General features: G+C 37.7%; 1 protein-coding gene across 6 annotated transcripts; it reads right to left on the bottom strand.

Annotated features, from left to right (window-relative positions):
* Positions 1-257: 257 nt before the first annotated feature.
* MEIOB (meiosis specific with OB-fold) lies at positions 258-14,664 on the bottom strand. 6 transcript variants are annotated; one of them, XM_090151875.1, is made up of 15 exons: positions 14,183-14,363; positions 13,872-13,957; positions 12,596-12,673; positions 8,942-8,999; positions 7,762-7,893; positions 6,901-6,973; positions 6,108-6,303; positions 5,521-5,621; positions 4,363-4,415; positions 4,168-4,263; positions 3,623-3,724; positions 3,001-3,154; positions 2,458-2,641; positions 1,972-2,058; positions 258-1,593 (listed from the first exon to the last, which is right to left on the bottom strand). In XM_090151875.1, exons 3-15 carry the CDS (start codon positions 12,662-12,664, stop codon positions 1,471-1,473), a joined length of 1,428 nt encoding a protein of 475 aa, XP_090008001.1. In that variant the 5' UTR covers positions 12,665-12,673; positions 13,872-13,957; positions 14,183-14,363; the 3' UTR covers positions 258-1,470. The 6 variants fall into 6 exon arrangements, with proteins under 6 accessions (XP_090008001.1, XP_090007998.1, XP_090007997.1 ...); XM_090151872.1 differs by lacking the exons at positions 13,872-13,957; positions 14,183-14,363 and adding an exon at positions 14,421-14,664 and having other exon boundaries at positions 3,623-3,715; XM_090151871.1 differs by lacking the exons at positions 13,872-13,957; positions 14,183-14,363 and adding an exon at positions 14,421-14,663.
* Between the last annotated feature and the right edge of the window lie 881 nt (positions 14,665-15,545).

Genomic DNA, 15,545 nt, shown 5'->3' with positions numbered 1-15,545 from the left:
CAAGGAAAAATAAAAGTGTAACCTGAGAACTGGAATCCACTCAGGATGTGCAGCTATGTGCTCTGGTGACTGTCAAGGCAGGGTCTTTCCAGCTTGGGTGCTCCAGGGGCTGTCTCATGGGTGATCAAGCAGCAGTGAGAGGTGCTCACTCCTGGCTGCGGAGGCCAGCACTGGCTCCTTGTCATCACTGGGAGCTGCAGTAGGAAAGTACACACAAGAAAGCCTATGAAAAAGGAGTCTGGAAAGTGCTGCATATGTTTTTATCATTACAGACTAAAACTGTACATGTTTGATGGTTTTAACTGTAATTGTTACAGTAGGCCACCATTTTAAAAGTTGTACATTCTCAAAGCACAGATTCGCATGTTGGGAGGGGCTCGTTTCAGTGGTTTTATTTCCAAGATTTAGGATTATATTTTGCAAATATTTGAGCTTCGAGGCACTGTGCTTAAAGAAGGATGTAGCTGCTTTTCACATTTCTTTTGAAGATATCCTTAGGAACAACAGTTGTGCATGCCCCCACAACACCACCTCCACCAAGCACTAATCCTGCCAACATGTATATTGCAGATTGCTGCAGTTTAGCTTCAGTCAGTGGCTTAAAAGCATATGTAAAAGGTCTTTGTTTGATGAGGCCTTGTAATTATAAATACTATGGCCTAAGGAACTGAGGCCAACTGAAACACAACATTTAGCCATTACATCTGAATAGAACAAGTTCCTGGCTTATAGAAGTCAAAGTCAAAGTGCCCCTTGTGTCCCAGGTGTGCTTTGAAGGTGAGGACTGTTGGAAATCAACTAATACAGAAATAGATTAACAAACAAACCAACCCCTAGAGAATGGGAAAATGTACATACCTGGGTTCTTCATGTTCAGCTAAGAACATCTATGCTGCAGAAGAATCCTTTCATGTCTGCCACCTACAGTTTTAGCCTGAATGTTTGGTCATCAGAGGTCCCTGCTAATTGATTACTCTGTTCTAAGAAAACTTAGTCTGCCCTGGAGAAAAGAGACTTGCAAAAACCTTTGCTATTTCCATTCCATGCCTCTGCAGTTGCCAAAAGCTTTGTGTTTGGACTCACCAACATATACCACAAATGCATCAGTATTTGAAAGTGGGCCTTTATTTACTTAAATAACACAGAAGTAGCACAACAGTAGGATTGCATTTAAAAAACAAAGTTCAAGAGATCTGTCTCGTACTAATTGTCATTTCTGATTTTTCAAAACTTTCCTATATTTCCCAAACCGAGTAAAGAAGGCTGCCACCTCCCTTCTAAAGGGTTGAATTCAGTAGAACTAACTTTTAGGTTGTGGACCTACTACACTTTTCAAAGTATAATCATCTTAGAAATATCACCACAGAAGCCCAATTACAACAAGTAGTAATGCATATTCCTTAGCAAGATACGATGACAACAACCTTCTACCTCTACAAATATAGTGAAGAAATGGTCTTTTCCCAGCTGTTACCAAGCCACGTGGTGCAGCCTCTTTCCCAGCAGGCTCTGACTTGCCTCTATAGGATTCGCTAGTTTGCACGAGAGTATATTTGCTTTCAGACCAGTTCTCCAATTGGATGACAAGGTAATCTGCAAAAATGAATAAAAGACTTTGTTTTTACTGCTGTATCAATGAACAGATATTATATTATCTATCTGTTACTACCAAAGTAAAATGCTTTCCTGAAAGCAGAAGCAGAGGGTGAAGTAGATTCAAGAATAAGAACAGTTTTGCTAAAAAGGGTAAGTTTTAAAACAGGGAATCAGCTTAGGGTTATCTTAAAATAGGCAGTTCCGTGAAAAAAAAGGAATCCGATATAGTGTAAAGCATATTGGAATATTCCAAATATGTACAAAAACTGATGCTTATTTTGAAAAATTCAGCAGAATTGACATTGAATTTTTCAGTATTAAACATACTACCTAATAATAATTTAAAACAGTAGCTGTTTTCCATTAGATACCAACTTTAAAATAAATCTTGCTCCGTTCTAGAAGAAGTTGCCATTTCAATGCAGTCCTCTTGTCTTCTGGTAGAGTGAGGAACTCCTGGACCTGTTAATAACGTGGCATCACTGAACACTTCAGCACATAGCTGTAACATCTCCGCAATAAAATGATGATGAAAAGAGGATTTAATGCATTTTTAAGCTGTACTTTTCAATTTTAACATAGTCTTTGATATATGTACATAGACAGATAAATCACAATGAGTTGCAGGAATTGCAACCATCTTCTCTGGGAAGTGTTGATGAATTAAAGTCGTATTCTGAATAGGGTATTCACTCTTACATTTAACATGTTTCTTCTTATTAGCAGCCAATGACTTCTACGTTTTTACTGACATGTTTACGAAGAACATGTACATATAAAGAATGGTTAGAGGTATTTCTAAGTTTCATTTCATCTGAGCTGTGGAGCAAGATAAGAACAACTTCATTTATTTCTACTTACAGTGCAGCCTAAGGTTTCCTCAGCTATGCAGTCAGAGAGGTAACAAGAATAAAGAGTGCCTGTATGATCTGTCAGATCAACAAGGATGTCAAAGCTCACAAAGGTTGACTTTGAATCTGAAGAGATGTCACCACAGAAGGTGCATGTGTTTGACATTTCATTCACCACAAAACGGCACACTGAACTGAAACACAGAAAGGTAATTAATGCATGTAATTCCTTCTTGCTTGAGCCTGTTCTTTAGGCTGAGATTTCCCAAGAGACTCTTAAAAAAAAAAAAAAAAAAAAAAATCATCTACACTTTCAAGTCCATGTGAGAAAAAAAGAACTCTTTCCTTCCTCCAGGACCAGAAAGTCCTTCATAAAGCCAGCTCCTCTTCTTTGCTGATGCTGTCAATTCTATGCAAGAGAAATTCAGATGCCAACTGCTAGAGTAGCTTTATTTTTTGTCCAGAACTAGATTAAATACTGTTCTATCTAATTTGGGTCAGGGGAAGAAGAAAACACTTTTAAAACACAAATTTAGAAAAAACAGTTGCTTACCATCTGTTGCGAATAACTTTAGATACATTATCATCAATGTCCAGCATGGAAATGTAACCATAAATAATGCCAAAGACTGGTTCTGGTTTTCCATCACTCTGTAAAGCTTTTTCTTTCAGCTGCTTCACAGTATAAACATCAACTATAGTCTCCACTACAAATTTAAAAGATATGTGAGTCTAAGAAGAAATAACACAGAAGAGCAGCAACATGAAAAGGACCTTAAGAAGAGATGACCAAAAGCATCAGAAAAGCAGTGCACATCTTCCTTTTGGAGATGGCTCATCATTATTGGGGGGGAGTGGGGGCGGGGGAAGAAAAAAAAAAAAGAGTAACATCAAGAAAATCTCATACTTAATATTTGTATCTCCCCAGAATGCGTTTTTGACCAAAGCTTGCAATTTTTCTTACTTAAGCCAGAAGGAACATGAGGCCACACACTTGCTTCACACTAAGTGTGATAATACATAAATGATAACGTAAGGAACAGCCCTGTTAACAGTCCACACTTGAAGTATGCCACCAGGCTTACTTTCTGCAAAGAGTATGAACTTGAAATTTGAGCTGCACCAAACTACTTTATCAGGTTTTATAAAATCAAAGTGTTTGGATCCACGCTTACAGTTAATGGATTCTTTTGATTGTTCCTCCATTTTATCATGCAGAGCTCCTGATTGTGCACTCTCTCTTATGAAGCTGAAGAGAACATTTGCTTCTGCAGTTTCTTGGAGAAAAAAAAAAAGAAAAAGAAAAAGAAAAAAAAGAAAAGAAAAAAAAAACATTCATTTTTAAGTAATGAATATATGTAATATAGAGATAGATCAAAAATTGTAAAACTTTTTTAGTTCAGGTAGAACCAACAGTATGTCTCTTGGAATTGGCCAAGAAATGCATTTCTCTTGTTTTCTTTTAACCATTAGCAGTAGAATGTATGCTTCATTCATACAGTCAAATGTGTGAGGGTTGCTTAGATTAGATAGATAGACAGACAGATAGATAGACACATAATAGTACTGTGGAAGCCAAAAGCTTGGTCACTATATAACAGATAAGAAGCAGGAAGCTTTCTGAGGCAAACTCGTAGAAGTCAGACTTCCAAGAAATTCACTCATGCTTTCTTATCTGTAGTGATTACTAATATTAAAATGATATGTCAACAGCTCTTACCTGGATTAGTTGTAATAATGGTCTTTGATATCACAGTTGCAGTCATACAGTTCCTGAATTTGTCAAAATTTACTCTCACATCTGATGCAAATATTACTGGGCATAAAATAAAAAATCTGTTACTTTAGAATACAGATTGCATTAGGAACTACAGAGGGAAAAAAAAACAGAACAGAAAAAAACAGAAAATGATACCTGTTTCTCGTGGGATCCAACTCTGTGCAAGCTGGATAGATTCATTATCCCAACTAAACCAAAAGAAGTTAATGTGTCAGAACATTTCTGTAAAAGCAGTAGTGCTTTTAAGTACAAAACTACTAAATAATACAGTTGTAACTAAATTGCTCAAAGAGAACAATTCCCTCATTATGTGCACATGCAAACAAAATGAAATACTGTGTTTATCCACATGCATTTAGTTCACAGCCAGCCAGGATGCTATAAGTATGGCCCAATACAGTCCCTGATTAATCCCATGCCAAATAAGATAAAATATAGGGCTATTAGATTGTTCAAAATAAACATCACACCTGGAAAAATACTGCATGTATTTCAAAGCTGAGCGTCAAGCAATTTCCAACTAAAGCAAATCAGAGAGAAAGTAGCTGCTTATCATCTGAGCTTTTTCTCTGGGAACAAGTTGTTTGCTGACATCACTAGAGCAGATGTTCAGCCAGCTTTCCAACACTGGAATCCTTGTAAATTGTGAATAAGACTACAGTGAGGTCAGTAGTAGCCCTCAACAATGATGATTTGATGGTTAGGACCCTTGATAAAATCTCATGCAGTTCCTCTTAAGTTTGGATGGCAAGAATACTGGCAAAGCACAGCTTTATTCTGTTTTTAATTAATCCCTACAGAAAGATTTCAGCTCTTTACTTTTCACCTGGCATTGCTCAGCCAGCTCTTCATCTATGGCCTCTGACATGTCTTCACTATCATGTCGTTCATTGCTCAAGAACTTCCTAAAAACCACACCTATCTCCTCTCCACTTCTTAATCCTGTTTGGCTTTAGAAATGAAGGATATTCCTCTTTTTTTTTTTTTTTTTTTTTTTTTTCCCTCACTTGTTTGTGGTAGAAATGAATGAACTTTTAAATGCCACATCCTGAATAAGTGCAAAATTCAGAATTAGAATACAACTATTTGGAACTAACCTTCATTTTGCCATCTGTTAGCTAGCAGTCTGTAAGTCATACAATTTTTTAAAGTCTCTGTTTAACATGTATTGCTGCCTCATCACTGTTACCCCACAAATAACAATGCATTTAAGACAGTTTCTTAAGCAGTATGCATTTAATTCTTTACCCACTCTTGCATGAATGTATTTTATTAAATTAAAACATATTTTACCAGATTATTGGAAAGGACATCTCTGTTTCATCGTAGAGCTTTACTTCACACCTCTGACCTTTCCTTTTGTCTGAAGTTATAAAATACTTTGGCTCACCAACCTTTAAAAAGACAGAGGAGCAATATGTAAGAAGTAACACTCTCAGTGTTTAGGAGTATAAAGTGATAACTTAAAACTTAACAGATGACTTTAAAAGTGGGGGGAGGGAGGAACTATACACAACTAAATAAAACCTATCCACCTATAGGTATAGGTTGTTATAAAATTATATATATTAACAGCAGCAATTTTACTTCAAGATAAAGAGAGACATTTTATTTTATAAAAATCAGCACTTTATATATTTGCAAGTTATCTACTGCTTTCACATGCATGATTTCAAAAAGACTACTTATTTAGAACATTTCCATTCCCTTCATTTCCTCTCTTGTGTTGTAGATGGAAACTTCAAGTAGCTGAAATCAGTGCCAACCTAAACAACAGTGATCCCACTCACTGAGTCCAAAAATCAATACTCACACTTAAGGCAATGCAGTTACCCCTGCCAAGAAGAAAAACACCAGTCTCTGTTGGCACCTTAACTTACTGACATTACAGCTGCAAGCACATTAAGAATTCTTCCATCAAGGCTCTGTCCATTTGCAGTGATATCACCCAGTGAATAATAATCCTGAGGGTCCTTGACAGGCAGGTGCAGCAGAGAAAGTAGTTTGGTGTCCATTTCATAGCATGAAGAGGTTTTGACAACTGAATGATTTTCACTGATCAGTAATTTGTAGCAACTACATAGTAGGCACACACACACACACACACAAAACAAACATCAATTAATATTTCATTTAACCAATTCATTAACAGTCTAGAATGCTGATTCAGTTCATGGGGAAAAATCATTTTCCTTAAAGATGGATACATATTTCAATGTTTCAGTAATTTTTAAATATAAATTTAGAACTTTCCTCCTACAGAAGATTTGATTGCGTACTGAACACTTACATAGAACTGGAAATCCAGATAGCAATGTAGAATATGTATTTTTAAATCTTTCAATTCTTATCAATCAAGAAAAATGAAATAAGTTCTGAAATGGCTGTAATGCAGGTAATTGGCATTGTGACATAGTGAGACTGCTGCAGTCAGACTGGATTTGGTAGCAGGTTTTCAAAAGAAATTAACCTATGGCTTTAGTAATATCTTTATTATTTTTACTATTTCACGGCAAAACTGTAATAAAAATAAAAAATTGTGTAATGAAAAATATATTTTATTTTGAGATTATTTGACCACTACTTCTACCAATAGCAAGCTGCTGCAATGAGCTGGCAATGAAAGGAATTGATCCTTTTGGAAAGAGCTACCAGTCTACACTACACATTTACCTTGGAGTTACGGGGTTGAATTTTTCTTCCTTTTCTCCTTCCTTTGACTGGACTAAAGGATTTTCAATTGTAACTACAATCAAACAACAGTGAGTTAAGTTAAAACATTGAATACAAGTGCGTGTGAAGAGAAGGAGCTTTAAAAATAGAATTGTTTCCCAGGTAGGATATGGAAAAGAACATACATGTGCAACAGCTTCTGTTAAACGCTTTCATTCTGAAAACATTATCTGGCCATACAGCTTGCATTATAGCCAGAGTCCCACAGGAGTCCTCAAGACATTTAATGGAAACAAAATGACTAGAAGTTGCTGTGTGCACAGTCCTCATAGTCACAGCTTTTATCCAAAAACTGTATTGTGGCCAGCAGTCTTTTTATTAATGATATAAAAGCACAGACTGTAAATAAATAGAAGGTTTTTCTTGTGTGTGTGTGGTTGGTTTTTTTTTTGTTTGTTTTTTGTTTTTTGTTTTAAGAACAATCATATTAATGCCTATGAGTAATGAAGGCAAAGAAAAACACTGAACTACCTTGCAGAGTTTATTTTTCATAATTTATAATCACATAATATAAGAATTTAGATCCATTTAACCATAGGTGAGATGTGGGTGGCTGCGTTCAGTGGGTTTGTATTTGGTCTTTTTGTTGACACATTTACTGGTTTTGAATTTAAAACTTAGAGATCTTATTTCACTCCTCTTCATACTGAACGTAACTGAACAATTTGTTTCCAATTACATTGCTTTCCATGTCCTCTGAGGAAAATATAGTAAAACCACAAATACATAACACTGATTTACTGGGGAAAAAAACAAAAACACATTCAAACAGAAACATGTTAAGAACAAACTCCAACTTACCACAGTCACCAACTCTAAAGCTTTCTGAAAGCGATCTGATATATTCTTCTCTGCCCCAAGAATTGACATTAATAAAATAAGTTGGTGAATCACGAATAGTGAAACTGAATGTGTATCTTTCAGATCCAATGTCTGCAAAAACAAACGCTACTGTTAGCACTCAGTGGCACACCTTGGTTTCGACTAGACTCGATTCTAAAGTATATGTATAAAAACTATTGCTACAGGGTTTTGCTAGGTTCTGTCAGAGAACCACTATCTGCAACGTGGAGAATACCACTAGAGGTCAGCAGACTTGTCGGTAAACATATCGATGATTGCAATAGGCTGCCATCCCTATCGTGGTACCTCTACCGTACTGCCCACATCCAAGTATCACTTAACAGCACTACAGAAGCTAAACAATCTAATGCAAGAGAAATAAAAGAACTTTAGGTCGCTAGATTCAAAGCAGTCATCCTAGGTGTTGACAAACACATTATCAGGCAAGATTGTGAGTAAGTGTATGTACTAACAAAATTATTCTGGTGGGTAGACAGCCTTCAGAGGGCTGTGCCCATGTGTGGGAACCTAACGACAGACAGCAGGCTGGCTCAGCACAGTGGCAATACGTGGAGAATAACTGAGCACTTTGCACAGAGCTGGAACAGCTGTACCAGATGCTTCCTAGCAGAGTCTGTGTTGTCCCCAAGCTGTAGGTACATTTTTTCATTATCCAATTAACTGTGTATGATCAATGTATTATTCCTTTTTTTTTTTTTCTTTATGAATATACAATAATATTGATTTGGCATCGCTCAGACCATAAATTACTTGTTTCACTCCTTAAGAAAGGCCCTCAACATTTCTCTGAGAGAATGAATAGGAACAAACCATAATCAGCACCAGCAGTATTTGTGGTAGCAGTGTGTTCAGTCTGATACTGTCTTCTTCAGACCCTGAAATACTTCCATGCTCCATGCTGGAGTTTTTCAATATGGATTCTAACTGATATCATTTAGCCAAACTAATGCTGCTCTCTTTCCTCTTGCTTCCCACCCCCCACAATTTTGGGGGGCATTTCTATTCTATACACTTTAGACTAAGAGGTCTGTTTATCATTTAAATATCGATTTCAGTCAAACATGCCAAAGTATACCACATAACAAAATGAAGTAAAAAAGGTTTTAAAAGACTCTACTTTTTCTGTCTGGAAAGCCTCTGACATCTGTTTTTCCAATAACCACACCGATTACATTCTAAAAAATAAAAAGATTATAGAATAAGAGTATTAAACACAGATGTATATGATGAATTAGATTTCATGGACTTGAACTCTACTGATGATAATAAGCATATTTCTTACTGGTAATCACTTTAATCTATTTATTCCACAGTACCACATGAACAAAGGACTAAAACATAAACATACAATGTTACTTTAAAAAATGTCATTAAATATATTAAAAGAACTACATCTGTTTCTGTTTGTAAAGGCAATGAGTGGACAAAAGATCACCCGAAAACATTCATAATTCTGTCTGTTTGTGGTATCATCTCTTCAGGTAGGCAGTAATACTGTTGTTTCATGCTTTGTGCAGAGGCCTCATATCTCTTTAAATCCACTATGAAAAGGCTGGACAGAATTTATTTCAGAGTTAAGCATCCGCTGTTATCCCTGCTGTCATGACAGAGATGCACACTTGCACATCCACAGGAATGGCCATTTATGCCATCCTCATCTTAACAACATACATTTCTACAGGTGCTTTGTCTCTTTTAAATGACCACAATGAGACGTTAGGCAATAAACATTTTTTTGATTATGAAAACAAAATTCATCTTACTCTGCTGTGCTTAACTTTTGTTTATTCTGATAAAGCAGCCCAGTCTCAACTGCAGAACAAAACTGCTAGGAACACTCACACAACAAGAAAGATGTCCTGAGCCATGAACAACTTACTGTGTTGAACACAGGTAAAAACACAGTGAGTGGCCCAGAAAAGCATGACAAGCAGTAGTTTCAGACTATTTTTTTTGTAAGGATTGCAAAAATATCACATTTTATAGTATGTTGATGTAGAATATTGTGGAATAATATACAATAACATATTATTTGTGTGATTTCTTTTTAAAGGTTTCAGTGTGAGAAAAGAGCACAGAAGTGCTTCTGGAAACTTTGTCTGGTAACAAAGACTGGAAGAGGAGAATGTCATTATAACACAGCAAAAAGAGAGGTGGAAAAACAAAAGGCCCTGAGGCTACAAAGCCATCTTCCACTTCTGACTTTCATAAACTAGCATTGCACATTTATTTCTCAGCAGATTACCCTAATTGCCATAAATTCCAAAAGGGATGAATTGAATGAAAGGAATGAAACCATTAAGTGCACCACATCTCTTTCACATCACACATGTGAGCATACCTGCTGTATTCCACAACTTCCTTGTCCCAGCAGTGGAACCATAGCAGTCAGTTAGCATGGGGCAGTTCGGCAATTTAATAAGCAACACGCGCTGAATTTTGCATCTATTCATAAAACACTGCAATCTGACTGACCTCACTACAAACATACAACATCCATATGCACTCAAAAATTTAGCCTCGTGATCCCTGTGTACTTTGAATCACTAGATGGAGCAAGGTCACTGTGTTATCCCATCCCGATGGACACAAACTCATTAGAAGGATGCAGGCATTAACTGTGTAGCATCCTAGTCCTTCCAACATTTCTGTAATGATTGTTTTCTATCTATCTACAAGATATGGTGATTTAGATTAGAATTTTACTTTTCTATTTTTGGATTTGCTTCTTAAAAAAAAAAAAAAACAAACAACTATTTCAGTTAAATCTGACTACAGTACACACTCCATCACACTGGTCTGAAGAACTGATATTAGGATGACTTTTCACATGAACTGTGCTCATGTAAATCTGCAGTTTCCAAAAGAGGTCTCCACTATATATAAATATATTCATTGTTCTCTTACTAGTACAAAGCCTGCCCAGCAAGCTAAGAAAAGGAAGTGATCTGGCTGAAAACTATTGAGGGAAAGGAGGGTGCAAGGGGGCATAAAAACTTCCAGAGATCATTTCCTTGATCAATTTACTGTTCAACTGTACAAGCATTGCTTTTGCCAAAAGAGGAGGAGAGGAACACCCCTGGCACTAAGGAGTAGGACATGCTGCCTTTTTTGGCAGGGCAGTGCTTGAGACTGCTCGACCAAATCATGACACTACAGCATTACAAGACTGCAAGTTTCTTACAGCTCCATCTACTTTGCTTTAAAAAAATAAACTGCAAAGTAAAAAATTATAGGATTTAGATACATACTGATCAGTCTATCTTAAGATACCTTAAGATATCTTAAGATATCTTAAGACAGTAAGGTAAGCTACCTTACTAAAAATACTCTATTTCCTGTACATTTGCTAACTGCAATACTCAATATTGGCCTTATTTGTACAAATGAAAGCTTTTAACCAAGTCATTGAATCCCTGTATTTGGGAGTACTGGTGATGACATACTAAATTAATTTTGTTAGAGAACAGGAGTTTCTAAAAAGTTGAAAAGAGCATACAACGCCACTGCGAGAGCATCTAAAACTCTCTTCCCTTGTTCATCTCTCTTCGCTGATTTCTTTTTCATTTGTCTAATGAAAACAATTGTTCTTCTTAAAAGGAACAAAGGGCTAAATTTCCCCCCTCCAAATAAAAAGCTGTGGGAATAGGAAAGCTTGTTTTCAGCTCTTCACAACACATCAGATCTTCTGTTGGACGTACAGTTCTGTAGGCACGCATCTACTTCTTGCTGCATGGAGAGATGCAGCTGTCACATGGTATCCACATGGAAGTGCAGCTTCTCTGTTTTATTCTCCAGGTGTTAGCTTCCTGCAGCATCAAACCCTGAACAGACATTATAACTAGTGGGCTAGACAGAGTGAAGGGTGGGAGACATTGCAGAGGGAGCATTGTAGCCTTCTCCCTCCTGTTTTAAAACATGATTGTGGATAGAAAAGAATGAAAAAACTGGGTCCCCAGACTTTCTAGTTATAATTCAATCATCTGAAATCCAAAAGAGAAAACGAATGAGTTACACAGCACACTCCTTTGTTCAGCTCTTGCTCCTGGGAAGATTCTTCTCATTCGTGTCAGGAACAAAAAAACAAAAGAAAATCATACAGACATTCAAACATCTGCTTGAAACTACCAAGCACAAACCTCTGCTGTTTGCCAAGTTTACTTTATGGTTCATCCTACACTTCTGTACTCCCACAAGCAAAGTTTTTAGCTCCTTTAATAGCCTGACAACTGCAAAACCTGCTTTTTGTTCTAAAGAAACAGAGAGAGTCCTATCTGAGACGTAATTGTGAGATTTTTATCCCGTTAAAACACCATACCATTCAACAAGAGTTTTGTGTGAATAATTAAGGACTGCATTGGTTAGCTCAGAGGGATTGAGCACACAAGTAAAAACTTCAGGACTGGGCCTTATGTTCATAGCTTGTAGTGAAAGACTATTGTAGGTTACAGATGTATTGTGACTGCATAATACTGACTCTGTATGTGCTTTACTAATTCAGCATCCATTTAAAACATTACAAAGAAGCCTCAGATTCTTTCAGACACTGAGTTGTCTAGTCAATATCTATAGTTGTGGTATCCACATACTATGGACAACAACAGCATCAATTTTCATTTTCCTGGTTTATACACAAAGAAAGCAAGGTACTAACAATTATACTAATGCTATTAGTATCTAAATACACGTCAATTACATAATTTTGCAGTAATATAATACAGTCATATACAATTTCGCTTGAGAACAGAAGTACTATGTCACTGAGACTTACAGGACGAGCAAGATTTGGGTGCAGATCTGAAAGGGCAACAAAGTCCCGTGTTGAACTGGAATAAGCCATTCTTTTTATCTGTAATTTGAGAAAATTAATTTAGATTTTAAAAGAGATCTAAACAAATCATTTTAAACTATTCATAGGAGGAATAACAAGCAGATTTTTAACACAAATGTTTTGGCCTAAATAGCATGTTTTCAATAAAACATATTTCAAGCTGTCTGAAGTAAGACAATCCTGTATTGTTTGCATTTGGCTAAGGAATAGTTATAAATTTTACTGCTATCTGTTTTTCTCACACAAATGTAATTTTTTTTCAAAGCATTAAATAATTCCATTAGCACAAGCCTCTGAAAAATATTTACCTTCCTTCTCCTGTCTGGGAAGTCCAACTGAGCTTACTAAGGCAGCTCATTATACAGAAGGCCATTTACGTGGGAGGAAATATAAGTGTTGCACTGAAAACCACCTTAGTTGAGTTGTTTTTTATTTAACATTAAACTACTTTAAAACATTCTCAGACTGCCAACTTAACGTTGCATTCCTGTGAGCTACCCATGTCCTCTCCATTTATACCAAAGTTGGGCTGTGGTTACTTGTTAGCCTGCCTGAATGCCTTTCATTATTTCAGTTCCATGTATGTTCAGAGACATTACTGATATTTATCAAACAGTTGTCAGATTCTACTTTTTTTAATATAAAAGGAACCATCAAGCCATCCAAATCTCAATAACCTTTAACTCTGGGGAACTGCTGACGTTCTCAGGGGATGTCTGTTCCAAACTTTTTAGCACAAGTCTTGAATGGATTTGGTATCTGTGCACCTGGCACCCTGTGTGAGAATTGCTAAGCACTTCGTCTGTCGTTGGCACAATGATCTATCTGCTAGAAGAGCAGGCAGATTTACTTTATAGAATGTAAGCAGTTCTCAGAGATTACAAAGTGATTTCTCTAAAAAAAGAATTTAAAACCAGACTCTCACAGCAAGTTACTTAAAATTTGCTTTATAAAAACCACTCAGCAGCGTGGCACTCAAACCTACGCCCATTACATGGAAGAATTCATGTTTGCTAATGTAGTAAAGTCAACTATTCCTCCAAGGCATGTTCCCATCTCTAGAGCAGTTCAACCCTGTTGAATGCTATACCTCACACCACAAGTGAGTCAGCTGGGAATCACTGGGAGCATATGCATCAAAGGACAATCAGAGAGGCAATTAAAGATTTCAAACACCACAGGCCCTGAGCAGGGGAGCAGCAGCGCCCTGTTGTACCGATTTATCCTCTCCTCAGAGGCAGGAGCTGAGCTCCGAGCTCAGCTGAGGGAACTGTCAGCACCTGCTCAGGATCAGATCTTCTTCTGAGAAAAAAGACAAGATGAAATTCAGAATAAATTAAAAACACTGAACCCTTTGGCACAACCACCCGTCCCAAACTGGTTGCTGGCAGCAGAGGAGCTGGCACCCTCAGAGCTCAGTGCTGCAGAGATCTTCCTTGCGTGGGCCCACCATTGCCCTCTCTGCCCTTCTCTGAACAACATGTGGCTGCTGCCAGGGCTGGGGAGCTGGGCAGGAGGAGCACTGACCTCATCTGCTGCCCACAGGTGTGGAGAGAGAAACAGAAACCCAAGAGTGGAATGGGTCACCTGAGAGAACCGAGAGACAAAATGGCGTTGGGCGCCGAAGGCGGGAAAAAGACGAGCTGGGTGTGAGGGCTGCTGAGGTGCTGTGCAGCAGGCATAACCCTGGCCTCCAAGAGCAGCTGCCAAGATAAAGCCAAAAAACACTGAAACTCAGAGCCTCGGGCTGATGGTTTTCACCTACCTGACCAAAGAGGCTGCTGTCAGCTTCAGCTGCAGTCAGTGAGCTCGGCATCCAACCCAGGGCTGAGGATGCAGAGCTGCAGTTCCACTTAGCAGATTTATTTACAAACACTGTGACCCGCAGGGCTGTGCCCAGCCACCTCCACACCCTGCCCACAGCTCTCGGTGTGCTGGCACTGAAGATGCCCAGTAGATGAAAATCAACCCTTTTCTGCTGCGATGCAAAACACACGAAACGCCAGCAAGCCCAAGCAAATTTCAGAAAGCTCTGGAAGAACCATTCTCTGCTTATTGTGTTGTTGTTTTTTCTTTTTTCTTTTCTTTTTTTTTTTTTTTTTGTATGTGTGGCAGCTCTAAGACAAAAAAAATGCAGCCTTCCTTTCATAACTGAATTGGGATTTTTGCTCTAAGGCATTGTATTGATTTGCACATACCGCTCCTGGGTTTTCGGGCTGTACAGAAAACTGAAGTGGACCATTTTGATCATTTATATTGCATTATAAAATTATACATTTTTTAAAATCGATGCTCTTCACTTCTGTATCATAAAAAAAAATTCTACTCTTGATCAGTGATTTCATGGCCTCAAGGTCACAGCTATTGAAGTTTTTAGCACAGCCAGACAAATTCTCTGGGTTGACTCTGTATTACGGGATCTTTCATTTCTTCAATTAAACAGCTGAAAATGGATACCACCTGTGCTCTCACATTTATTGTGTCACTAAAGTCCATGATAATTACACCGTGCTGATGACAAATGCATGCCAGAGAACTGACAGCTTGGGTGCTGGACTTTTTAAGGCACGTTTTATACAGTAGGATCTATAGCTCTAACTTGCTCTGCATGCTTAAAGTCTCTAAAAAACAGGAAGAGAACGTGGCCATGGCTCATTTTTCTGTTAATTCCATTGTTTTCAATATCTCAAGCTAATGAACAAAAAGCAGACAGTGAACATGGTGATGTGACCCTAAACAGATAGGAAGAACTTATGCTGGATAATACTGCCGGAGGTGCAGGCCTCATGCTTACCACCATGACTGCAAGGCAAACCACATGCAAAAAAAAACGCACTGAAATGAGATCTGCAGGTTCTGCACTGCTGCAGAGGGTGATCACAAGATATGC

Source organism: Phasianus colchicus, chromosome 16 (genome assembly GCF_987193195.1).
Source record: "Phasianus colchicus chromosome 16, bPhaCol1.hap1.1, whole genome shotgun sequence".
NCBI classification, from domain to species: domain Eukaryota; kingdom Metazoa; phylum Chordata; class Aves; order Galliformes; family Phasianidae; genus Phasianus; species Phasianus colchicus.
This window is presented reverse-complemented; position numbering and strand designations above follow the sequence as displayed.

Coding starts and splice junctions, on each gene's coding strand:
- MEIOB (XM_090151871.1), bottom strand. CDS start 14,471: ATGCCGAGCTCACTGACTGCAGCTGAAGCTGACAGCAGCCTCTTTGGT. Junction 6,974..7,761: donor CTTTAGAGTTGGTGACTGTG/GTAAGTTGGAGT, acceptor GTTTGATTGTAG/TTACAATTGAAAATCCTTTA. Junction 6,304..6,900: donor TTCAACCCCGTAACTCCAAG/GTAAATGTGTAG, acceptor CCTACTATGTAG/TTGCTACAAATTACTGATCA.